Genomic DNA, 27,547 nt, shown 5'->3' on the forward strand with positions numbered 1-27,547 from the left:
ATATGAACCACACAAATTTTCCTGCTAATAAGATGTATTGTGCATGTTTCATTGATATGCGTATTTGTATCAATTCAAGGTTTTATTTCTTACAGTATAAATTAAGTATATAAACAGTTTTCAATAAGGCAGGAGTTTGCTTAACTTTTGGGTTTATAGTATAGAATAATACATAACACTTAAGACTATTTCCGATGAGGATGTTTTTGGGTGCCCTTAGGTGCTCTTGGATATCCTTTGCGGTTGAAGCTTGTCCAAACCTAAAGATTTTTTATGCATGCCCTTACCTAGGGGCATGCCCTTAGGTGTCCTTACTTATATTTTTTTTTGTTTTTAGTGGAGTTAAATGATATGTAAGGATGTTTGTATGGTTGGAGATAAAATTATAGGATTTTAAAAATTTATAAGGATTTATAAGGATATGATGTGGCAACTCAATGACGCTTAAAGACGTCTTTAGCATTGCAGATAGCTTTATTACTCTATGTCTCAAGTAATGGGATGATTGTGTCATATGGGTAAATGGGTCCCAAAAGGTAGAGATATAAATATAAAAATGGAGCTACAAACAGGGGAGTGGTTGTCAAATTAAGAGAGTTGCATGTGTTATACATATTTGTAGTAAATATAATATATATATATATATATATATATATATATATATATATAGTGATCATTGGATCTACATTGAGAATACAAAATTCATACTACCTTGAGATGGAAAGAATGGGGATCAGTGGAAGTGATAAAAATGTATATGGTGATGAAAACTATGTAAAAACAAACCTCTTTTGAACTCTTGTTTGCTTTAGGCCCAAAAGCCCTTGATATTCCTCTTTGCACAAGCCATCAATATAACCCATCTACAAAAATATATATATACCTGCCAGCATCCTGCATCCTGCATCAACTTTAGCTTAACTATATATATAAAACAATGAAAAAGACTAGTTTAAGTTAAAGTTTGTTTATAATAAGTAATTACCCACAAATTAAACAAATTAATTGAATTACATAAAGAAATTAAGCAAATGACACATTCTTAATTTGTGATTTCATCAGTTAGGTAAATCATGCATGTATCAAGGAAAACATTTAAGTTCGAGTAACCATATACTTGTGTCACTTGTCGCTAATTCATGCCTAGCAAATGCATCTTTTAAACTGTTTAAATGATGTTCAAAGGGGCTACAAAATCAAAATATACGAAACAATCGGACCTAGCTAAAAGTATGTTTATATAACTGTACGTATATATGCATATGATGAAAAAACAGAAGCATAATTCTTATTAGCATGAATAATCAAGAAACAGATCGAAATGGTGGTAACCCTGAATTATGAATTAAGCTAACGGATTTACTAGCTGCTCCATTAATTACACATAGAATAAAATGCCAACATATTAATTAACAAGCATGACGTACGTAAGAAATCAATAAAATCAACCAAATATAATTCAACCAGATCGATTCTAAGCAAATTAATTAATAGAAGATCAACATTCAATTTTGTGTGTTTTTATCGCCGGCTTCAGGTTAATAAACCTCAATCTGGGCTGGGCTAGAATGGGCTGGGCTGAGCTAGGCCCAGGGAGGGTGGCTTCAGAATAACCTTTTTAGTTACTATACGTCTATACCACTGAGCAAGGTTGGAAAACTCGTAACTCGGGATCGGATCAGCGAGTGAGGGAGTCACGAGTTTTTAAAAACTCGGATCGGAATCGGGGAGAACCCGGATCAGGTTTTTATATAGAAATATTATATTTTTTAAAATTATATGGAATAAACTTCAAACTTAAAACATAATTGTTTTAAAACTTTAATATAATTCTTTAAAGTTCAAATTTCATGCATTAGAATCATAAACTTAAACCAATTTAGGATTTTTTTTATTTAAAAAAAAAAAATTTTGACCAAAGTTGACCTGAGTTTTGACCCGATTTGGCCGATTCTTGACCGATCCACCCGATTTTTGACTGATCCGGGCGAGTTTGACCGAGTTTTACAAGCGACCAAGTCGTTGACCTGATTTCAGCCAACTCGACCCGTTTAACCCCCGATTCCGATTCCGATCCCGAGTTCCCGGCCGAGTCTGCCGAGTTTTACAACACTGCTACTGAGTATACATGAGTTAGATTTTAGCTGGTTCAATGAAGTTAATCCACCATAGTGACTTCCATAATTTCCATTCAAACTTTTCAAGTTCATAAAAAATTTGAGGATTTTATTTCTCATGTAACCAGTAAAATTATCATTTGTAAATCATTTCAATTTTTTAGAAACTTTAGCGTTAGCTTATGGACCTTATAGTAACAAAAAAAAATATATATCGTTGGCCCATATGGCGACTCTTATGTATGATATATATATGGACTAAATAAATATAAAGGAAGAAAGTTTAAATTTCATTTCATACAAGTGCTCATAAATTCTTACCTAGGCTACCTACAGGAACCACCCCCAAAAAGGAATCATCGTATTCGTCCACCCCAATTTTTTTTACCTCCATATGTAAATACTACTAGTAAAATGTTTTCTACTTTTTATTTCTATCTATGCCAAAGAAACTTTTTACTTTAAAAGCAAAAATCACTGTCAAAATTCACCTACTTAATTTAAGTAGTGTCACAATCTTTAACTTGTGCAACTGGTACTCTGGTAGTACACTTCAGAATATTGAAGAACTTCTTCAACAATGCACTCAATTTTGTTCAATTATCAAAACACTGCCTTGTCAGATGAAATGCAAGAAATTTATGTTACAATTCAAGTATGTGGAACCAACCAAGTCCATAATAGAATGAAAATTAACAAATCTAATTAACAAGCTAGATAAAAATGATTCATTTTAACTCGATAGCGATTATGAAAATCTCACTGCGATTTTTGAATTTCATTGCGATTTTGTTGAGTATTTCATGAAAATATGAAAAAACTTAGATAAATTGATATATTTTTTAAAATAATTGAATATTGAAGTTATTTTCTCCTTTTATATCATAAGAACTTAAGAAGTAGTTGGTGAATTTTAAGTGGGCATCTCATTTAGGCTTTACTCTTTAGCAACAGAAATGTATGATGCTTTGAAGTTCATGATCCAAACCTTATGGCCCATTAGCCCAATCCAGTAAACAATACACTGGTGTGTAGTGTGTTCCTGTGTGAAGCTATAAAGACTTGCTAAAAATGCTTATACAAATTGCCACAAGTCACATATATCTTAAAAGTTATTGGATATAAGAATAAGAAATATTGTATAAACTTAAAAGCATAAAGTTCCCATGTTAAAAGTTATGAAGAAAATAAAAGAATCTGATGATGGTGGCCTTTGATGACTATGTAGCACCCAACGGCCCACAACCCACCATCAACTCATGGGGCCTCATTAATCACAACAATTAAATTTTTATAGATGTGGTTTATGAATTATATTATTTTGTTTACATCCTTAAAATTGAATATCAAATCATCATCAATGTTGATTTTGATATACACTGCTCAATGAGGCGACTGTGTTTTCATTTTAATTGAAAAGACAAACACTTAGTAAAAATTGAAAAACTTTACAAATGGATCCATATGAAATCAACTAATGATGAATAGCTTTAAAAATAAAAACTAACAAATGACAATTCACCATCGGAGTTCATTGGTGAGAACCCTCAAAACTTATGAAAATGATGGATCAAATAATTATAGTAAAAAAAAAGGTCATCAATTTGTCTAGGCAACAAAAAACTTCTTGATCAATACTTTATTGTTCTAATTAATTCAAGGGAAAATGATCCGTATTGCAGACTTTACCTAAGATTAGGTATTGTCACTAAAAAAAAGTTATAAATTAAACCTTTGAATTTGATAAACATATGTAGCCCTTTGAATTTTACATAACCCCACTGCTTTACCTAAGATAGGTATTGTATGCTTTATCTAACTTTTTCCCTTAATTTAACTAATGAATTAACCCACTGATAATAACTTTATATTTCACTAAGATAAAAAGAGATAAAACTTAGTACATCAAATGTTAGTAGCATTGATCTGGTTGAAATGAAGATCACTAAATGACTAACTTGTACATTTTCTTTTTCGCGCTTTATTTTTTAGGACCTCCGTTTCACTTTTTAAATTCAAGCAAGTCCGTGCTTAAGACTGTACTCGTTGATCCTCATTTGTGTAAACTTGACCAACATGCCACACTAGCTAGTATATTTGTGGAGTAACATGTGTGTGACATTGTGAAGTGTAATGTTGTGAAATATGATACTTCTTTCAAAGGAGCGTATGAAAGTCTTGGATATTTCTAATACTATCAAAACTTTAATCTAAGCAAACAGAAAACCATCATCAAATCTAAATAATATGTCAATAAATGATTCAACGCACATATTACAACAACTTTTTTTTAAACGACTTATTAGGAAGGGTGCGATAACACGGCTCACACGTGTCTGAATAAGTAAATGCCCAAAACCATAGGAAATTAAGATTTGATCCATGGTCACCAAGCTAACATTCCTTCTCCCATAACCCCCTAAAAGGACCTTAGGGGGGTGTTTGGTATGATTGAATCAAAGAGAATGGAAATATAATAGAGAATGAATATAGTGGGAAAGAGAATCGATTCCGTCGTTTAGTACAAGCAGATAATGAATATATAAAAAAAAACTAAATTTTAAATAATAATCAAATTTAATACATATAACATCACTAAAACAAAAAAAATTTTAGAAAACTTCTATTCCCATCAATTCTCTACATTTCATAAAGAATTGAGGGAATGAAATCGATTCCATATTTTCGATTCTCTTTTCCATTTTCCATTACAACCAAACATGAGAAGTGTTTCTCATTCAATTTCCACCCTTTCCATTCCATTGCACCAAACACCTCCTAGATGACCACTTGATCTAAGACGAAATGGTTACATATTAGAACAACTACAATTGATTTATTGTAAAATGTATAACCATAAAACATATTATTGTTGTACATCATTAAATTTGTTGTATAGATACAAATTATTATTTATTTTTTTTATGTAAAACTAGAAGTATATCTGTCCAATATGCGGTGGTGGATGAGTTTTTCAAAAAAATTTAATTCAAGTGTAAATCAAATTCAGAAATGAAATTCGTAAAATTTAATTAGTACATGAAGCAAGCGGTCTTCACCGTCTTTGAGTCGTCTAACATACGATAATATAAAAATTGTAATTTTGGTAAATTTTATAAATAAAAATGATTAAGTAAAATAAATATAGAAATGGTTAAAAATTTAAATTTGAAGACTCATGTTACATGTTTTACTCTACATTTTCGTAGTTTAGTGAATGTATGACGTCATGTTCTTTGGTCTATGCCTATGGATTCTTGAAACGGAAATTGTGCATTCCACGTAAACATGAGAAGATACTAAAGTTTCCCCATCCAAGAAGAAATACATTTGAAGGGCAAATGACATAAGAAGGTCTTCAATTTAGAGATATATTCATTCTAAGCTATAAAATTTTCCCGATTGCAAATCAGTGGTATAAAGTATGGTTTGGTTAAAATATAAGGTACTCAAAGTTTGGTACATTAGAATTGATAGAAAGGAAATTATATCGGCCATAACCAATTAATTTGTTATTCCTAAGTACTAACCTATCCTAAGCGGATATTATTGCACCCAAACCTATCTTAAATGTTGTTTAAGTATGGTTCAACTCTAATCAAACACTTTTTTAAACTTTATATAGTCAAAGTTAGTTTATAGTATATTTTCTTAATTATAGCAATAAGTAATTATTGTGATGTGATTATTAATTCAATATGATTTATTAATATCAATATACCTTTTTATATCATGATTTTTAGATAACAGATTTTTTTATAAAGCCAATATTTAAAAAAAAATAATCTTTTAAATGATAAATTCTAACTGATGTGTTACTTTTTCATGTTTCTTCTTTATATCTTATGTAATGTAATGTGATATACATCTACATGATGATTATGCATATAGGTATAGCATATGTACATGAAAGTATACTAAATTTGACACCAAGCCCCATTCATCAAAAGAAAGCAAAAATCCAAACATGGCAACCTCCTCCCTAATAATCATGCTGAAAAATTGGTAAGAACTTTTCAAGAAACAAAATAAACCACTTTGGGCACGTTTTGCTATTTTACTCTACACATGCTTATCAACAATCACCACATTTCTTTTCTCCTTTTGGTAGTGTTTGGCTCAACATAGCATTTTGGAAGATTTTTCACTTTCTTCCTATAAAACTACCGAATCTAAACGATTTATGTGGCAAACTCTTGATTTATCTCTCTCTCTCTCTATACACACACACATTATCATTCCTTTATAACCCTAAGAAAAAAAATATATCAAATCAAACCTTATTATAAAGCACCACACTTTATCTTATACAAAGAACCATATTCAAAGAATTACATGTTAGTACAAATATTGAGAAACAATAAAAATCTTTAAACATGCCAAAATATCTCATTACTTATAGAATCTTCTAAATTAACAACAATTTAATTCAGCTAAATATTAATCATAATCTCGTGTTTTTATTTCATTAGATATCACATCGAAGGTAACTAAATAAAAGAGTTTAAAAACATCAACCAAAAAATCTCGATTAAACTGATAAAAAAAATATTTATCATCTCTCAAACAACCATTAAAAACTTTTCCATGACCTTTTTCATGAATCAAAACTTAAAATCTTGAACAAAAAGTAATAACTTAAAACAGAAAGTTACCCAAAGTGAACTTAGTTACTTAAAGTGGGAAATTATAAGTTACCCTGTTTAGTCTTTAGTTACAGCCAACTAAAAGTGAAAAAATAACAAAACCCTAAAAAGGGTTCTCTGTAAGAATCAATTCGCCGCCTGATTAAAACATTTTTTTTATATATATATTTTTTTTTCCATTCTCACAAACATATACATATACGTACACACACCTTATATAGTTTCTTGATACATATAAGCTCATACAAAAAACAAACCCTTTTTTTCATCACTATCACTCACCTCTGAAAATCTTTTCATGGCAAAAACCCTTTTCTTTAATCTTACTGTTCTTGCAATCTCATGTGAAATCAGTAATTAAAACTTGCCAAAAAATTATCTTTTTTTCTATCTTTTAGCTTGTAATTAGTTTGATCAAATAAGGAAGTATGTTTTTGTGTGTTTCTTGATCAAAAAGTTTTGATTTTTTTAGGTTCTGAGTACTAATTTGTAGCTATTAGATCATATTAAACCATAAAGATTGTTACTTTTTGTATTAGGGTTTGATTTTTATATTTTTAAGTGATCAAGAGTAGATTCTTATCAGCAAATTATAAGAATTTTTGTATTTTTCCATCTGGGTTATGATTATTTGAGGCTAAAAATAAGTTTCTTTTTATCTGGGTAATTTGTTGGTTAGTTTTTATTGGCAAATTAGTGATTTTTATTTTTGTTATCTGGGTAATTATCTTGATAGTTTTTACAGGTGACTTAGTAATTTTTCTATTGTTATCTGGGTAATTTTCTTATTAGTTTTTATAGGGTTTAGTTTTGTAGGGTTTAGACTGTGAAAATGTTATCTGAAATGGGTAGGAGACCGGTGAACGAAAGTTCGTTTGGGGACGAATTAGAGAAAGAAATAGGATTGTTGCTACATGAACAAAGGCGAGAAGCCGATGATCATGAAAAGGAGTTAAATATGTATAGAAGTGGTTCGGCTCCACCGACTGTAGAAGGGTCTTTAAGTGCTGTTGGGGGTTTATTTGGTAGTAATAATAATGGTTTAGCGTTTTCCGAGTTTGCTGGTGGGAATGGATTTATGTCTGAGGAAGAACTTAGGGCTGATCCTGCTTATTTGTCGTATTATTACTCGAACGTTAACTTAAACCCTAGGTTGCCGCCACCATTGAAGTCAAAAGAGGATTGGAGGTTTAACCAAAGGATGCAAAGTGGTGGCAGTGGGGTGGGTTTAGGAGGAATTGGAGATAGAAGGAAAGCCAACCGGACTGATGTTGGTGGCGGAGGCATCAATGGCGGTGGCGGTGTGTCTCTATTTTCGATGCCACCTGGATTTAACTCTAAAAAACAAGAGACTGAAAATCCTGAGGCTGAGAAAGTTAAAGTTTCGGCTGATTGGGGCGGTGATGGTTTGATCGGTTTGTCTGGTTTAGGGTTAAGTAGCAAACAGAAAAGCCTTGCCGAGATTTTTCAGGTATAATTTTGCTTCATTTTGTTTTCCTTTTGATTTCTGTGAATTTTATGGAATTTTAAGTAGATTTTAATCTTTTGATTGTAAAGCATTGCTAGCTCTGAAGATTTACGTGTTTTGGATGTGTGTATTAATTGATTGTTGTTTTAGAAGTTTGGGTAAAAGCTGGTTATGTATTCTATTTTATGACTATAAAAATCACATTTTGGAAACACTTGAGTAGTTATGATTGTGTATTGAGATTAGTCATTAGTGTGAAGTCACATCCAAAATGTACATCAAGTGACCCTCTTGCTGGTTATATTATTCTGTTTCAGATTTAACCTTATATCGTCTTTACATGAATTTTTAAGTGTCGATACTTATCCATGTAACAAGCCCTCATTTTGTTAGAACTTAGAATGACAAATTCACGCTATAATAGACTACGTCATCAGGGTTTAGCATATTTTCAAAATCCATTTTAGTGTAGATTTTGAAAGTGGTTATGTGATTTTGAATAGTTCAATTTAGACATTTGAATCGTAATTATATGTGAATTATATATACTGTTTGATTGTACTTTTGCTAATTGAGGTTGTAATAATGATTTTGGACGTTTGGAACATGCGAAACACTGATAACTGATTATTAAGTAAGAAATCTTCGGTTGCACTTCTGAACACCTCTAAAGCATGATTGCAGACTGAGTTTCGTTAATTAAGATATAAAAACTGATGGAGATTGGTTCTTTTTTAACAAAGCTTTGTTCGTCTTCATATACCTTTACTGTATTTGGCTATCTGGTGGTCGTCTTCATATATCTTTGCTATGTGTTTACTTTGGGTATTTGTATCTGGTTGTGGGGATCGGTGGTCCAAAATGGGTCGTGGAACTATAAAAAACGAACTACGGTGAAACCAGTGGCACGAACGCTAGTATGGGGGATTTTTTCTTGGACCCTTTCAGGATTTTTTTTATTTTTATTTTACCTCGCATTTAAGTTTCGACATGGGGTTTTTATATTCTTGTAAATTTTCTCCCTGTGTTGTTATTTCATATATATATATATGTTCACTTTGTACTCTTGTAAATCTCTAGCAATTTGCTAGCTGTATATATCAATACATCTTAATGCCTTAAAAAAACTGATTTTGTTGAGTTTGCAGGATGATATGAGTCGTTCGAACCCACCATCTGGACATCCATCTCGACCGGCTAGCCGCAATGCTTTTGATAACAACGATGAATCTCTGGGTCAGTCCGAGACCCAATCTCAACAGAGCAACGGCCTACCAACATCGTACTCTTATGCTGCAGCTTTGGCAGCTTCTTTATCAAGGAGTGGGACCCCTGATCCGCAACACATTGCCCGGGCTCCTAGTCCTGTTCCAACTCCTATTGGAGGTGGTCGAGTCAACTCAAATCAGAACAGTCAAAATCTATTTAATGGCGGCTCGTCCCAAACCAATGAGTCGGAAGATATAGTGACAGCATTGTCGGGACTGAGTTTGTCAAATGGAGTCAAGGGTGAAAGCAAGAACCGGAACCAGTTTGATCAAAATCCAGACTATCATGATGGTTATTTGAACCAGTCAGGTGGTTCTAATAATTTGTACGTTGATGGATCATCTAATAACATCTACGGTGTCTGGGATCAATCCTATTCGAACTATGGTTCAAGCGGATATTCTGTCAATTCTCCACAAATGATGTCTGGTCAAGGAGGCAATTTAAATCTGCCACCACTCTTTGAGAACGCTGCTGCGGCAGCCTCTGCTTTGGCTTTTCCTGGAATGGATTCAAGATATGGATTGGAATCACAAAGCACAACTAGGATGGCTAACCAGATGGCGGGAAACACATCGTTTATTGACCCTGTTTATCTCGAGTACCTGAGGACCACCGAGTATGCAGCTGCAGCTGCCCAGATAGCCGCCCTGAACGATCCCACTGTCGGTAGGAACAGCTATCTGGGAAATTCTTATACAGATCTGCTCCAAAAAGCTTATCTTGGAAGCCTAGCGTCACCACAAAAATCACAATACGGTGTTCCATTTGGTGGAAAGTCCACTAGTCCGAACCATCATGGATACTATGGTAATCCCAGTTATGGAATGGGCTTATCATATCCTGGAAGCCCATTAATGAGCCCACTTCCACACTCTCCTCGTGGACCTGGAAGCCCGATCAGGCTTGGTGAACTTAATACAAGATTCTCCCCTCAAATGAGAAACCTGGGTGGCGGTGCTGGCGGTGTTATGGGTCCTTGGCATCTAGATGGCGGTGATAATAGCTTTGGATCATCTTTGCTTGAAGAATTTAAGAGCAATAAAACCAAGTCCTTCGAGCTTTCTGAGATCACAGGTCATGTTGTGGAGTTCAGGTATACGCTTTTCTAGATTTTTATGTTGCTATGTCATGTGTTTTATTATGCAAAAAGTTACAGTATATGTTTGTAGATTTTGTCTTTATTGTTGGATACCATATACTCATTTTAAGAACGACCACACAAATGCTTCAGTTTTACTGTATATGTTCATAATCTAAAGTTCTTGTTTACGATGGTCAGTGCGGATCAGTATATGTTTGTAGATCTTGTCTTTATTGTTAGATATCATATACTCATTTTAAGAACGACCACACCAATGCCTCAGTGTTACTGTATATGTTCATAATCTAAAGTTGATCTTGTTTACAATGGTCAGTGCGGATCAGTATGGGAGTCGTTTCATTCAACAGAAACTTGAAACTGCTACTACAGAGGAAAAAAACATGGTTTTCAAAGAAATATTTCCCCAGGCTCTTACCCTAATGACTGATGTCTTTGGAAATTACGTGATTCAAAAGGTATCATTATTTTCTTTTTTGTTTTGTTGGTTTCAAATGGAACCTGCACTACAGAGTTCACTTCATTGTTTTGAATGACTTGTTATTTCAGTTTTTCGAGCATGGATTGCCAGCTCAGAGAAGAGAACTTGCTGGAAAGCTTCTAGGACATGTATTGACACTCAGTCTTCAAATGTACGGTTGTCGTGTAATCCAGAAGGTAGACTATCATCTTTATAATCCGTCTATTATCTTTTTAACTTTATTTTCATATGGTTTTTTAAACGTTGAATTTTCAGGCAATTGAAGTTGTTGACTTGGACCAAAAAATCAAAATGGTGGAAGAACTTGATGGTCAAATCATGCGTTGTGTGCGTGATCAGAATGGGAATCATGTTATTCAGAAGTGCATTGAATGTGTTCCCGAACAACATATTCAGTTTATCATTACTACTTTCTTTGATCAAGTTGTCACGCTTTCTACCCATCCATATGGTTGTCGGGTCATCCAGGTATATTTTCATTTTTTCTGTTATGTGAATAGGATTTGTTTCTTTATTATAAATATTTGGGGGTGGGGGGTGGGGTAGGTGTTAACAGCATAACAGGTAATTGGTTAAAAACAAGTATTTTTTGTGCAGATCAACCTGTAAACACTTTTTTTCCATCATTCAATCTTGTAATAACTTCATGTGCTTAATATGATCAGAAATATTGTCTCGGTGATATGCACTTGAATATAATATGTGTTGCTCTTAAAGTTTATACCATCTGACCTGTTCCCAATTTAGCTATCTTTCAGATCCATTTAGATTTAGATGTAAAATATAGCTCAAGTCAACCCGTTGACAGATAAATTTATTGAGATTTTCATTTTTAATCTAAGGACTGTCCCAAGTAAAATGGAAACTATATGCTCTTTTTTGTGCAGAGGGTACTTGAGCACTGTGAGGATCAAGAAACACAAAATAAGGTGATGAAGGAGATTCTTGCTTGTGTAAGCATGCTTGCACAAGATCAATATGGAAATTACGTCGTTCAGGTTTGAATATTATTAATATTGTCCATTTTTATGTTGTACTATTTATTTTTTGAATGTTCCCTTATGCTATTATGCTTTGAACAGCATGTACTGGAGCATGGAAAGCCAAATGAACGTTCTATAATAATCCATGAGTTGGCCGGAAAGATTGTACAGATGAGTCAACAGAAATTTGCATCAAACGTTGTGGAAAAATGTTTGACTTTTGGTGATGCCAGTGAACGTCAACTTCTTGTAACTGAGATGCTTGGTACTACTGATGAAAACGAGCCTCTTCAGGTAAAGATTAGAGAATTATTTTATTTTATCGTTGTGAAAAGTTTGTTTTCTATCATGTTTTGATTTGATGATTTGGATGTAATGTTTCCTTGCTTGCTATTCAGGCGATGATGAAAGATCAGTTTGCGAATTATGTTGTGCAAAAAGTACTGGAGACTTGTAGTGATCAAGAGCGGGAGCACATTCTGTCTCGAATTAAAGTTCATCTGAATGCACTGAAAAAATACACATACGGAAAGCATATTGTTGCTCGTGTTGAGAAACTTGTTGCTGCTGGGGGTAAGTATTCAGTTTTGCTTACACGTTTTGTAGTATATGTTCACGTATATGGTTTTCTGATTCTGATTATCTGATTGTTCAGAGTTAAATTAATCAGTTTCTTAGCTAAAGTAAAACGGGTTAAATGGTTTCTATTAATAGTATAGGTATATAACATAACCACTTTTAGAGCGTAATTTCAAACACCTCCTCTCACCTGAGTCAGCGCGAGTTTTCAGGCCCAGCTAAAAGAACTTTCCATATCTTGAAGTTAAAATTTATCTGACTTTAGAAAGTCAAAAGCTGACAGGATAGTCTTGGAGCTTTATATATGAATGTATAATCAAGAATAAAGATTGTGAATTTCTAGTTTACCGAGGATTTTTTGTTGATGAATGCAGAAAGGAGAGTTGCAGCCCAGTTGTCTCATGGTGGATAGGTGTAGGAAGAGTTGTACAGCTAACCGAGGCTAGTTTGAGCTATCGAAAAACGGTCAGTGTATGTGCTGATTTGCAAATGAAGTTTACTTGTACTAGAAGAAACTGTAAATGCCGTAGAATTTAAGGTTTATTATACATAGTCGAGGCTCATGTTTTCCTTGGAAAGGGTGTAAAAATGAGTGCAAAAATAACTAGTTTTGTTGAATCACTACGTGACTGTACAAATATGTTACCGCCTATGCTGAAAGTCGGATTTTCAGTCATATGTATCGTATTTAAACAGTTTTTTATGCAGCTGATAATGTATCTTTGAATTTGTCTGTGCATTGCTCTCTATAATTTAATGGTTCTTGCATTGTTGTGTCTTCATATGTGTTGGCAAAGTACAGGTTTCATACGTGGTTAAAATGGGCCTGTTTCGGCTGTCAAATGAGAACCACTAGTCTTTCTTTTGTGTTATAAACTGTGGTGCTACTAGTCTATGAGTAACCAATTTTAACTGTTCACTTGTTCTTTTATAAAAGTTTTTGGTTTAATCTATTAGAGGTCCATGTTTTATGAACGTCAGGTCTTAACATAGCAAGGGTGACTTGTTTTTTTTTAGCCAAGTATTCGATTTACCTATTAAAGGTTTAAAAATAACCAATATCAACCCGTTTGTATATAAATCAGTCCTCTACACTAGATTGTAGCAAGTCGTATATGACCTGTCTATAACAAAGTCTGGATTTCGATCCTAGATTATTTTTCTCCCCATAGATACGGCTCTTGCCTTGCTTCCTGGTTTTGTTTGATTTGGTCTCCGTGTAATGCTGGATCAAGGGTATGTTTTTAGTTTTTCAGGTTTTAGAGGACGTTGTTTGAGGTATATATTTTGTTAGCAGAGCTCGAAGCCTACAAAACCCACAAAAAGCATATGACCAAAACCTACAAAAAGACCTGGAAGCCAGATAAATACATTTGGTGTTTTACCAATTTTTTATGCGAATTATGACTAACAAAAATTGTAGTATGTAAGAACTCGTACAATTTTAAGTCGAAAATTTCAACATTCTACTAGTCGTCATCATCATTGTCAATCTTCTGTCCAAATCCTTTCGGCCCAGCTCTTGCTCTTACTCTCTTTTTCTTGCCACCTTTCTTTGCTTTCTCTGCTTCTTCTTTCTCAAACTTCTCTTTCTCTCTTTTCTGCAAGTAATCTGTTACAGCTATGTAGATAACCTGCACAAACCATGCAAATCCACATTACAAACAAATTGGAAAGATGTACACTTTAGAATCTAAATCAACATGCCATCTTGGAAGAGAAAAATATGCCAAATGGGAACATCAAATTGTATAAGTTAGTTAACTTTCTATAAGACAAGGCTTAAAAGAATTCATACAAAGATGAATGACCTTAACTTCTGATAAACACATAAGTTTGACTTTTGAAGTCAAACATGTCAACTTTATAAACTACGTATAATTATACTAATCTTGCTACAAAACAAACCCAAATTTTTTTTCCTTTCTTATAGTTCATCACAAAGTCCACTGGGATACAAAACTTCTTCCAATATCTCAAATAAGATTATATTGTTTGGAAGCAAAGATTCATTTAGTTTGACCACAAAAGTCAAAACGAGCTTTTTTGCTGTCCTGAAACCCCAGCATTGTAATAATTTGTAACCAAGATCCCCCCCTTTTGAAGTCAAATCTCAACCAATATTCTAGAATTTTAATTCTATATATATAAAAGAAAAATAATATCTTTAAATAACAGTAATAATAGTACCTTACCCCAATAGTGAGAACAGATAAGCCAACGAAAGCAACAGAAAGAAGAACTGAAATAACTATAGATACACCATCTCCGTTATCAGCAGAGACAATCTGATCAGAAATCTCAGGTGGGTTTGCTTCTGAAAGCATAAAAATGTCATCTTTAATAGCGTGGTTTATGATGGCGCGTGGAGGAGCGTGTACTTTTAATGGTGGTGAAAGAATTGTTAAGAAAGAGGATTGGTGAAATGGGTATAATTTGATATTGGCATGATGTGGTTTGAGAATTGGGAGTAATGGAAGAGATGAAGTTACTACTACTACCATTGTTTGTTCATCTAGTTTGTTTTTGCACCACACACATACAACAATAAAGTTTTTTGATTGGGTTATGATGTGATGTCATCGATAAGGGTATAAATGTAATTAAAATATTAGATTGTAATATTGTATAATATGGGTTGGGTTGCTTTGGACCCATATCTATGGCCCATGGGGTTTATTAGTTTATATGTCATGTAAAATTGGAAAGGGCTCGTTCGCTCGTTCACCTCGTTGCATTAAAATGAAATGAAATTGGGATTTATGTAATGTTATCCTTTGCAAAACTCCAATGTATAAATACAATGTATTAAAAGCTGTTTTGATGTCCATTCTCAAGTCTCAATATGCATCCTTGCATATGACGGTATAATTATCTTCTCAACTATTCCGTAAGCATAGGCGAAACTACATATATTCTAGGGGTAGTCCGGGCTACAGGTCTTTTAGATCCGTATAGTGTAAATTAATTTGAAAAACAATATATTTTTTTTTATTGGTGCTACAAGTCAAATAAATATGTGATACATGTCAATATAACTAATTCTAAACTTTCGAAAGATTATTCTAACAAAACTCATAAAGATATACGTGTGCAATTACATGATAAATAGAAACTATCAAAGTGTCGAAGGATACCTCGCAAAAAAATCATTAAAGATAGAGAAAAAATCCATAAAAGATAAACATTTTACACAAGTTTCCTATTACAAAGAACCGATTTAATTTTCGTCTATTTAAAAGATCACATTTCTAAAAATTTTGCAATGCAATAAATGAAACGTCATTCGTTTTTAGCGTCAGCCATTCATTAAGTGTCATGTCACACTCACCACTGCCATGTCATCGAAATTGCTTATGTGACCTTTGACTCTAACTGAAAATACATATATATGTGTGTTTTTTTATGTATAAAAGTATATTTGGATGTGTTTTGTGTTTTTTGAAATACATAAATATGTGTGTGTTTTTGTGTATAAAAGAAAGTTTTGATTTGAAATTTCGCAATCTGAATGTGTTTTTGTGTATAAAAACACATATAGGAAATTTTTATGATGAGTGGAGACGTGACACTTAACGGAGGGATGTCATTAAAAAATAACGACATTTCATTTACTGCGAAATTATTAAAAATGAGATTCTTTATATAGACGGAAACTAAATAGGTTCCCTTTAACAGAAAATTTGTGTACAAATGTTACCTTTTTATGAATTTTTCCTTTACAAAAACCAAAAATTTTAAAAATCGCTAAAAGTCGTAACACTTTAATCAGTATCATTATTTTACGTCAATATAAGGTCAACGATAAAAAAAAATTGTATTACCCGTCCCTTTTAATCCTGGTTTTGTCACTGTCCCTAAATACTTGGAATTTACCATTTTTCTCAAATCTGCCACACAAATAATACCCTTTTCTTTATATTATCTTAAAAGACTAGTTATATGACATCTATTAAGGTTGTTTATCTACATGCGAATGTAATACATTTTTGTTTTTGAATAATATTTAAACCTCCACGTAACTAGTTTCCATTCTTCAACTTCTTTAGGAGAAAATAAGATAAATTTAAAGTCTCAAAACGAATTTTTATATTTATTTTTAATGCATAATACATACAATGTGAATATTTCTCTCTATATCTTTCCCATCAATCTGGCTTGTGTGATCACTTAGGATTGAACTATACAAGTCCACGTAACAAGTTTCTTTTTCAAGAGTCGTGAAATCGGTACACATCATTCCATTATGAAGGTGCAACTTGGAAGCACATATTCGAACCCGACAAAACAAAAATCATCCCAAGTTGTGTGTTGAACAAAAATCATCCAAGTTGTAGACAAAGATCGACATATTATCTACTATAATAAAGGAATATGATGTGAACAATTTTTTTTTTGTCTTTATCTGTTTTTTTTTAATATAAATAATAAAATTAGTAATTATGAAAGAAAAAGTAGATTACATGTTCAGATGGTTATTATGGAAAGTAGTTCTTTTGGTATAGTAGTTGGTCTCAATAGTTTTGGGGGTGGAGGTCACAAGTTCAAGGCCCCCGCCTTTTTTATAAATAATATAAATAGTGAGTTTTTTCAATTTGGCCCCTTTTTTTTGCTTTTTATTTTTCAGTCCCTCCTTTTTCTCCTTTATTACTTTAACCACTTGCCTTTATATAATTTGTGTTACTTTGTGTTTTTTTAGGGATTAATCACGGGAAGACCAACGTACTTTCCCATTTGTACACAGTTACCCATTATACTTTTTTATTGATGAGGTTTACCCACATACTTTTCTTTTTTGTACACGGTTGACCATATTACCGACTATCACAGGTAAACCAGTCAACTTTGGGTCAACCATGTACAAAAAAAAGAGGATGTGGGTAAACCTCATCAATAAAAAGTATGATGGGCAACCGTGTACAAATGGAAAAGTACGTTGGTCTTTTCATGATTAATAAAAAAAAATAAGTAGTGATGTATGGCTAAAAAATATATCTTATGGATGATCTCGCATACTTAATACATGCGAATCTTTCTTACTAAAAAAGGGATAACAACCAAATATTTCATACGAAACCCAAAATACAAAAATTTTAAACATTTTGACGTTGTGGATGTTGCATATCATTGCAACCCAATAATAATGAATGTTGGTGCCCGACTTCAAAACTTGTTTTTTCTTTGTAATGAGGTCTTAAGACCCGTGCGTTGTACGTCCGAGATGAATTGTATTATTTTCATTTTTAACGTGTGGTTTAAAAATGATCTATATTAGAACGATGTTGAGTTGTGTGTAAGAGTATAGTTATAATATGGACATAATTATGAAAATAGAATGCAAGGAAACAATTGACAATATAATATATAGCTATGTTGATTAAAAAGTACATGTTTACGAACGTTGATTAAAATTGGATTAATCACGAAAAGACCAACGTACTTTTCCATTTGTACACGGTTGCCCATCAAACTTTTTATTGATGAGGTTTACCCACATACTTTTTTTTTTGTACACGGTTGACCCAAAGTTGTCCGGTTTACCTGTGATAGTCGGTAATATTGGTCAACCGTGTACAAAAAAGAAAAGTACGTGGGTAAACCTCATCAATAAAAAAGTATAATGGGCAACCGTGTACAAATGGGAAAATACGTTGGTCTTCCCGTGATTAATCTCTTTTTTTAATCTTTTGTAACATTTTGTTTTGTTATACCTTTATCACATTTAACATTTTTTCATAACAAATGGTATATATTTTGTTATTTACTATTTTTTTTGGTTCTTTTTAAATTTTTTTTTGTTGCATTATATATCCTTTGTATTCTTTTAAACATTTGGTTTTTTATACCTTTTTCACATGTAACATTTGTTTTTTTATAACTTATTCATTTAGGTTTCGTATTTCTTTTTGTTTTTTTAGTTCTCTTTTTTATTTTTTTGTTTAGTATATTCCTTTTGTATTTTTTTAAAGTTGGGTTTCAATATTTTTTGTCTAGCACAAATTCGTGGTTTTTTTAAACCCCACCCATAAACGCAAACGTTTTCAAAAACTTACGCCTCCCATTGGGCGGCATGAAATTCGTAGTTTCGATTATTTGAGGTTGTCCTATCAGAACTTCAAAAGAATAAAGACGATTTTGCAAGTTGATTTAACTTGTTCAAATTTACGATTAATATCTAAAGATTTGAAGGTATTTGCCGTTTTCTGGTGGACATAAATGCATAACACTATATGACATAGAAAATTAGGACATCATAACACGAGGCCATCCCAAAATTTTAAGTTCTAAACTAGGCTAACCCAAATCTTAATTTCTATAAGAACTGGTTAGACACTTGCCTTAGTCGAAAACAAATCAAAACAATGCATCACAAAGTCCATAAATAATTATGGCTCCTCTTGCAGAGATGCATAAAGAATGAATTTAGACAAATATCGATAGATTGGAAGTCTTGTGAGCTTGATGCCCGTTACATTGTTGTTACCTGGGTGGCTAGTTGGTCACGAAGAACACAATTACAATAATCATTTGTTCAAGAAAGCTATAGGCCTATAGCATATGAACGAAAATGAAAGGAACTTTCCAGGTTGCAGTGTTAGAGCTGGGCAAATCGTAGAATGCAATACGTACAGATTAACATCCCCTTAAATACGCCAAGTCAGTCAATCACGAACAGGGTACACAGCCACACAGGCTATATGTGTGACACTACCTTAAGTTAGCTAAATGGTTAGAAAGTTAGCTGGGCAGTTACAAACAGTTAGTGCTTAGTAATAGCTCAGGTCAAGCTAAATGAATATAAAGGTTAACATGTACCAAAACTCTATCTTCAATCTTGAGTCACTAGCATGAAGTGAGAATTGTAGAACAATTATAGTATAGTGATAACAAAACTCAACAGCAGAACATTCTGACATTATCATACAAAACCAAGTGGCCTTTGTCTAATCACATTAACAACTTTAGAAATCAGTAACCATTTGGATAAATTTGGGGTTGATCAATTTGTAGAGTTGAAGAAACTGTCATCAAGTCACCTCAACATGGAAGTCCATCAATTCACCATTTTTTAACTTGCAAATTACATCATGAGAGCAAAGAGTATGCTTTTGCCTCGGCACGGAGTTGAGACCCACATCAAGTGGAGTCGGCATCACTTGGGTTTGACTTGATCACGAAATCAGAGTGAGGTGGTATAAGTGAGATTAATCAATGGAAGATATAACAAATAAGTGGGTAATGGCAGTAACAGAGGAATCTTGGAGTTACAATGGCGGAGAAACATAAAAAGTGATGAACTGATAGAGTAGTAACACAAACTATACATGCATACAAACTGAGTGTAATAATAACAAAGGATTAATCCAATATTATTAACAAAATTCAACAACGAAAAATTCACCCTGAAAAACCCCAAATTACTACTACATAACTTGAATTTATTCATTTAATCGTTAGAGCTCATTCAACAAGCGTACCCAATCCCATTTTCCACAAACCACGGGTTTTTCACTTGATCCAATTCTATCTGTTATCGTTTTGTATGCTGATAACCCGAACCAGACCAATCCCTATGTTGCATAGGCATAATATTATACGGATACGCATTCCCCTCAAGACCGCGATAATTAACCATCTGTGAAGCCGGAAACTGCATATGCTGCTGCTGCTCCTGATGATTCGAAACCGAAGACGACGAGCCTTGCATCCTTTTCAAATACAATCTATATTTTTGTAAATGACTAGCAACATTTTCTCTACTTAATCCTTCAACATTCATTAAATTCATAATTGTTTTCGGAACCGCATTTTTTATCCCTAAATGTCCAACCACTTCTATAAATCGCTTATGCAATTGCGCTGTCCACACTAAACGCTGTCGTTTTGATGCCGGCTCCGCCTTATCTGTCACCATACCTGACTCATTATCGATTTCCTCCACCGCGTCACCGTCACCGTCAACGTCGTAACTAACTCTCCGTGATTTCCGAGAATCAGTTAGATCCACCACACTTTCATTTCCTTTATTATTATTATTATTATCATTATTATTAGTACTAATTGAATTTAAATTATCACCTCGGATATCAGAAAGTGTATCTTGAGAAGCACGATTGACGTCAGACATATTCCGGTAGGGTTCCGGCGTAATACTGAACGCCGATAACATCTCCGCCGAGATCAACGACTGTGATAACGGCGTCAAATCGGCGAAGTTCGGTAACCCTAGCTCCCACTCAGATACTCGTTCATCAACGTCAACGCCAGGGCCACCGGTAAGTCTTACTTCCTCTGCCATAAAATATTATAGAATTATTTACTGGTTTTTTTCAAAAGAAAATTGATTGAAAAACTTTGATTAACTATTGGGAGATATTTTGAGAGAGGTGATATTAATCAACCAATATATTATTGTTGGAGGTCTTGTTTGGGAAGGAAAAGTGAAAGGCTGTATTGAAAAAGTGTTTAAAGTAGATATTTTTAGGCAATTGATGGATTCTTTTAGATATATATATTTTGCTCTTTTTTTTTTTAATGGATTGTGGATATGATTGATTAATGGACACCGCCCCATGATATTTCCTTGAAATTACTGTATGCTCCTTGTAATAAAATTCTACTATACGTGATACAAAGTTTACCAACTTAACTATGCCCCTTGGTGAGTGCAATTATGTTTTAAAAAAATCTATTATATTATATATTTAGTTAGCTTTCAAATTAACCATTTCCTAGATAATCTAATGGCAAGAAATCATGTTTCTTTCAACAACATATTTTGAGTGTCAAAAAGAAGTTTGAAACCAGTCACAGACAAAGCTAAACTATGTTAAACTCTACAATTAGTCAAAAAGAATGATAAAAAAAGGAAAGGTGATAACATACACTAAAAAAAAATAATATAATCCACTATAAAATCAAGTTATTCACACTTGTTCAGATTAAATACAAATAGATGCCTAAGCACATTAGTAGTATAGTTCATATTACATTGGTTCCGTCAATGCCTTCTATCGTGTTGAGGTTTCAACTCGAGTTGAACTCAATACATTTGAACTCTATCAAGCCATTGAATTGAGTTTGTTGAAATAAAGGATGTTTGAATATCCAATCATATATTCTGCTCCCACATTGGTGTTGTAATATTGCAGGTTGGAGCCGATGTTGGAAAAAAGACCTTTGAGATGCCCTCTTAATCTAATCGCAAAAAGTGTAGGTGGAACGAATGTGTTGTTGGGGAAACGGAGTTACGACTTTGAAGTTTTTCACACTTTTAAAGAAATAGTACATTGAGTTTATCAAGCTATGTGGTTCTAGTAACATCATATGTGTTCTTGGCTGGCCGCATTCTTGAGAAATTTATACGTGTTTTTTTTCTTTCGTATTTTTTATTTTTTTTATTGAATACCTTAGTGTTCTAAATAAGTTTCTGTTCAACCATGTGAGTTGGACCAAAACATGACCTTATTTAAACCCGGTTGACCCATTTATTTCGCACCCTCTATTTTGAACCAGATGATTCTTATATAAATTTTTTCCCTTTTGAACAGCTTTTGTACTGTTACATCAGCATCAAGCAGTTCAGAGGCTACACAAGGAGGTTATGACATTAATCCCTTAAGAGTTAAGACATACCAAAAGGTTGCAGATCACTAGACTGTCAAGTAGTGACTAAATTCAAAGTTGTGAATACAGGATATCACCCATTAAAAATAACTATTTTTCATGCTTAACAAAACACTAACACACGAATCAGAACTGGGTGTTCGCCAAAAGAGTTGAATCTCAAACTGGTGCAAGCAAAAATACGAATTTTCTACACAAGATGCTTTAGTTTCCAACCAGAACCCCACAATCTCTTCAAAACTAAACTGAATCCCGGATAATATATGAATGAGAATGTAAAGAAGCTTCAAAACCTCTCTCCAAACCTGAAGAATAAGGCACCAGTCCCCGAGTTGTGATCAATTGCATACTCAGCTCGTACCAAACCAAGTTTTGCACCAACACCATAGGAAGAGCCTTGTCCCATTCGTCGGTAGACTTCAGTTGGGTTTCCCTTTACATCCTTTGAACTCCCCAAGTCGTTTCCATGCTCGGCAAACGCGTATACATGAGTATTTCGCACCGGAATACGTATTTCCGCAGCAAGCTACAAGCATCAGTCATCAATTAATGATATGCTTGAAGATAATGGGAAAAAATAGAAACAGAATTGGACTTCATGAAGGTAAAAAGGCGCTAACTAGTGACACTCGAGTTATTACAACAGAAATTAAGAGACTTCCAGAGAAAGTGTTTCAGGTCAGCCCAACTTAAAGCTCTGTGTTTGGTCTAGTCTAGCAGTATTAATGAGACTGAAGTAATACAGAACTTTCTTCTAACCAAGTCCATTAGGTTTGAAACTAAGAAGGGCATGTTAAGTTGCAGAAATTATAAAGGCGACTTTTAAAGAACTTGGTAATAGATCCGAAAAGTGGGATCGCTTTCCACAAATTTTTTCCTTAACCAATGCCATTGAACACGTTTTTACAATTTTGGTTTTTCTAAAATATTCTCAAATTTTCCGCAACTAGCACAAAATTTCAACTGAATGCATATGTAGCATCTGTAATTGGGAGTTACCAATAGAATACAAGGGATTAATGATCAAGAAAAAGTAAAGTGGATGTACCTCGAGTATGTTTCTGGCAGCACCAATTTCTCCCATGTTGTAACCTCTCACAGAGTAAGGTCCCCCGAGAGTGAAGGCATCGTAGCTAGGAAGGTCTCCAACACATCCACCATAATGACCATGAAGAACAAGCACAGGTGGTGGAGGTTTGCCAGCACCTTCTTCAACTTCTTTGAGTTGGATGAATTTTGTCATTGTTAGCTGGTGACGATTGAAAAAAGGAAATTTGCTGCCAATGCCCAAACCTTGATCAAGCTGCAAATTCGAATATAAGCGTCAATCCATGGTATTTAGGTGCTTACTACTTCAAGTTTTCATATATGAAAAATACAAAAAAAAATCAACACTGGGTGGGGAACTTTTGATGGAATGATGATTAGCTTGCAATTTATAGCTTATTATGGACGACCTTCATGCCACAAATAGATTGTAAGAAAGTAAAGAAACTTATATTGATTTACATGAGACAATTTAAATCCTTTAATGGGTAACCATGTTAATTTTGTTAAAATTTACCCATAACTAGTTGTATGGGGAAACTTTATTAATTTTACCTATAACTAGTTGTATGGGGAAACTTTATTAATGGTTAAACTGGAAACAGCCTGAATGAGTCACGGTTTTCAAACAGGCTGAACATGATCCAATATGCATAAAAACTCCTAAAACGCTTTATTTTAAAAGTAGCTTATCCTTGCAATAATATAGTGCCTTAGATACAATTAAAACATTATTTATATATGTATGAAACTTATCTAAAAAAGACAGAAGACACAAAAGTATTTGTGGGTCGGCATAGCCCAGCCCAACTTAGTTTGTTACTCAAACCACCCAACTTTGCCACTTCAAGTGTATATAGAAGACTGACCTGAAACACATTCCTCTCCCCAACAATTGCTCCATTTACAAATTTGGTATTGTCTCGTGTAATATTTGCTTGTCCAAATACCATACGGTCTACACCAGTGCCACTAAGCGTTGTTGGGGGGCCATCTGCACTAATACCACCGCTTGGCAAAACCCTTTGACCATTTGCAGAAATATGACTACTTTCATCACGTGTTGTTATCTCTTCCATTACAACCCCATACGTAAACTTGCTTTGACGGGTGAAATTCTGAAGCGGGGCAAAATTTATCGTAAGACATCGTACATGCTTTCAACATAGCTCACAAGTGACGATGAAACATACATCAGAATACTTTAACAATTCAGTAACGTACCTCGGTAATATTAGTTTTGATGCCCGCTCTGTCAACCCATATTGGGGGAACTTCATCCACCCCTGGTCCACCTGTGAAGACTGGACTGAGCTTTCTGCTGTTAAAGACACTTGTACGCAAAGTGCGGTTTCGTGAATTTGATACACCATCCAAGTAAGGATGCACATACTCAAGCTTAAATGCAAGATCATCCTGCAAAAAGTTCATGTTACCACCAATTCTACATTCTTTTACTTAAAAACTAGGTTGATTCAGGATCTATGCTTTATTTCCATGGGTAAAAAAAAAAATCACCAAAAACAAGTACAACATGTTAAAAGTTACCCAAAGGGTAACTTAGATGCATAAGGCCTACTAAATCAATTTATTCAACATTTTTTGCAGTAAAACCCATAGAGAATGAGCATTTTTAATCTTCTATCCTATTCGCACATCCAACCCAATATTACCCCATAGAACCGGAAAGAAATAACCATAAGACCACACACCTGAGGGTTAATAAAGCTACTTGTAGTCACAGAACCAAGAAGGGATCTGTTGAGCCCCTTGATGTTTCGGTGCTCAAAGGAAACAGTTCCACCAGGTTGAAGCGAAGCCTAATCATTGCATAACAAAAAGGCATTTAACGATAGTTGGAAAACACACTACATCAATAAACAATATGGTAAAATAATATACCAAAGTAGGACGGCCTCCCCGTCCAGGAACAATGCTCCATTCAGTACTGACTTCAGCTGATTTTTGTTCCAACTCTTTAAGTTTGATCTCTACGATGATACCTCCCTCATTTTTCTCATCTGGGCGTGGATTGACTTCAATATTTGAAAATAAAGACAGAGAATTGATGTTACGCAATGCTTGCTTCCCAGCTTCAATGTTGAAAACATTACCCTTTTGAAGCTGCAGGCCAAAATATCACATTGCATGATTAAAGAATAGATCTATGATACTATACGTAAACATAAAAGCGCATCAAGCGTGTAAACTCCTGTATCAAAACAATAGCTAGAAAGACTGCAAACTATCAATGAAAGAAACAAACTCATACTGTCCATTACCTCTATAATGAAAACTCTATATAATTTAATTGATACTACTAATAAGATCACCCTTTCTTATCTCACATGTTGGGTGCAAACTCATGTCCCACAGAGACAATTGTAAAAATGAGTGTCCACATACAAAGCTTATTAAATACTCCCTCTACTGCCAATCGGATATCAAGTAGAACTCCCACAGACTCATGTGATTGGCAGTGTGATGGGCTAATTATTGATGCGATCATAAGCTTCACTAACTATTTGGCAATGTTGTCAGTGTTCTGATTTTCATTTCACAAAAACTGCTCAAAAAGTAGTCACACTTTGGTTTTAAAACCTTCATCAACTTAGAATAAAAACAACAGCCTACATTTCTATCCCAAATCCATTTCTGTATATTGAATACTGACTTAGTGACTTTGTTACAAAATACCATTTTGCTATTGTGTTAAAGTAATCTGATCAAAACACTATTCCTTAGCTATTGGTCTTTTACTATAATATCTATGTAACTAATCGAATACTTACTATGGCAAAACCAAAAATGAAAAACCTAAAACAGCTGAAAGAAAAAGCACATGAACTATTTTACACACAAACAAACACATACTAACTAAAATTGAAAGTCAGAACTACCTGCTTAGGCAATTCCCTCTTCACTACACCAACTTGAGTATTCCCTTCACACACATTCCCAAGTTTATCTTGAAACTGAATAACAACTCTAGTAATATCCCCTTCCACAACCTCACAAACGACTTCATTCGTATTCAAATTCCCGAAATTCACAACCTGAGCACAAGCATACCCTTCATCATGGTACCACTTCTGAACCCTATCTCTAATATTCTGCAACATCCTAGCACTCACATTCCCTTGTCCTAATATCTGCAGTATCTCCCCATGAACCGCTTTCGGCAACATACAAGGCCTCGCCTTTTCCATCCGTCTCCTATAGTCCCTTTCTTGGTTCCTCATATAATCAACCTTTTCCTTCTCAGTCATATTCTCTTCGACGTCAACCGCTTTCGATTGTTGCATTAGACCAACATTTATACACCTGAAATGATCAGCTTCTTCCCAAGTTGACTCAGTAAATGAAACAGTTAGTCCAATAGTTCCATCTGCATTAGTTTTCGCCTCTAAATCGACTTTTTCAAACATTCCACAAGTAGCTAAAGTCTCTAGCTCTTTTTGTAACTGAGCCTTTGTGTAAACCCCACCCGCCTTAATCGAAACCATTTCGAAAAATGAATCATCAGAACCAACAATTAAAGATTTTACTTTATCTAAAAACACAAGTTCAGACACTTTATATTTCTTAAATCCACTTAATTTATTTAACTGCACCATTATATCAGCCGGCAATCCATGTGAATCCCATTCCGGCGATTGATTCTCATCGGCATTAGCCGCCGGAGACAGCCACCGTTTCCACCACCCTCCACCACCACCTCCACCTCCACCACCTCCGCCGCCTCCGGCGCCGCCGCCACCACCGCCGTTACCTCCGCCTAGAAAGCCAGGGTTTTTATACGCGGCGTGGAACAAAACACCGGCGGCGGCGGAGATAGCGAGATTTTTGAGGGAAAATAACGGCGATTTTGAGTTTTGACGGTGTGAGGGTTTTTTAGGGATTTGAGATGAAATTTGTTCGCAGCGAAATGTTTTTGTGGTGGTGGTGGTGGTGAGAGAAGCGGAAGACGGGGGATTTGTGAAGGCTTGACGGTGTCGAGGTTGACGGAGAGTGAAATATTGGCCGGTGCCGAAGGCGATTGACGCCATTTTGGAGATAAGAGAGGGATAGAGAAAAAAAAAATATAAGGGTTTATGAGTGAGAGTTAGGTGAGTCCAGTGTCTGTCTGTATGTGTAAACCGGACGAGATATACTATTGAAATTTTTTAGTTAAATCATTTGACCTCGAATAATACAAAAAAGTCATATCGACATTTATATGTTTTTT

The 27,547-nt window shown here is 34.2% G+C and overlaps 4 protein-coding genes across 4 annotated transcripts; 1 reads left to right on the forward strand and 3 right to left on the reverse strand.

Annotated features, from left to right (window-relative positions):
* Positions 1-7,369: 7,369 nt before the first annotated feature.
* LOC122581119 (pumilio homolog 1-like) lies at positions 7,370-13,382 on the forward strand. Its single transcript, XM_043753270.1, has 9 exons — positions 7,370-8,234; positions 9,380-10,596; positions 10,919-11,060; positions 11,152-11,259; positions 11,339-11,551; positions 11,971-12,081; positions 12,166-12,360; positions 12,465-12,639; positions 13,020-13,382. The coding sequence occupies exons 1-9, from the start codon at positions 7,596-7,598 to the stop codon at positions 13,055-13,057; spliced, it is 2,838 nt and encodes a 945-aa protein (XP_043609205.1). The 5' UTR covers positions 7,370-7,595; the 3' UTR covers positions 13,058-13,382.
* A 604-nt stretch (positions 13,383-13,986) lies between these two features.
* On the reverse strand, positions 13,987-15,200 carry LOC122582284. Its single transcript, XM_043754654.1, has 2 exons — positions 14,841-15,200; positions 13,987-14,279 (listed from the first exon to the last, which is right to left on the reverse strand). The coding sequence occupies exons 1-2, from the start codon at positions 15,147-15,149 to the stop codon at positions 14,115-14,117; spliced, it is 474 nt and encodes a 157-aa protein (XP_043610589.1). The 5' UTR covers positions 15,150-15,200; the 3' UTR covers positions 13,987-14,114.
* A 4,755-nt stretch (positions 15,201-19,955) lies between these two features.
* LOC122582493 (transcription factor LUX-like) lies at positions 19,956-21,117 on the reverse strand. The gene has a single exon (XM_043754895.1). The coding sequence runs from the start codon at positions 20,942-20,944 to the stop codon at positions 20,177-20,179; it is 768 nt and encodes a 255-aa protein (XP_043610830.1). The 5' UTR covers positions 20,945-21,117; the 3' UTR covers positions 19,956-20,176.
* Positions 21,118-22,288: 1,171 nt separating this feature from the next.
* On the reverse strand, positions 22,289-27,448 carry LOC122581753 (protein TOC75-3, chloroplastic). The gene is made up of 7 exons (XM_043754025.1): positions 26,220-27,448; positions 25,222-25,443; positions 25,032-25,139; positions 24,544-24,735; positions 24,189-24,437; positions 23,321-23,575; positions 22,289-22,798 (listed from the first exon to the last, which is right to left on the reverse strand). Exons 1-7 carry the CDS (start codon positions 27,366-27,368, stop codon positions 22,559-22,561), a joined length of 2,415 nt encoding a protein of 804 aa, XP_043609960.1. The 5' UTR covers positions 27,369-27,448; the 3' UTR covers positions 22,289-22,558.
* Between the last annotated feature and the right edge of the window lie 99 nt (positions 27,449-27,547).

The sequence above is a fragment of the Erigeron canadensis genome, chromosome 9 (assembly GCF_010389155.1).
Source record: "Erigeron canadensis isolate Cc75 chromosome 9, C_canadensis_v1, whole genome shotgun sequence".
In the NCBI taxonomy this organism is placed as follows: domain Eukaryota; kingdom Viridiplantae; phylum Streptophyta; class Magnoliopsida; order Asterales; family Asteraceae; genus Erigeron; species Erigeron canadensis.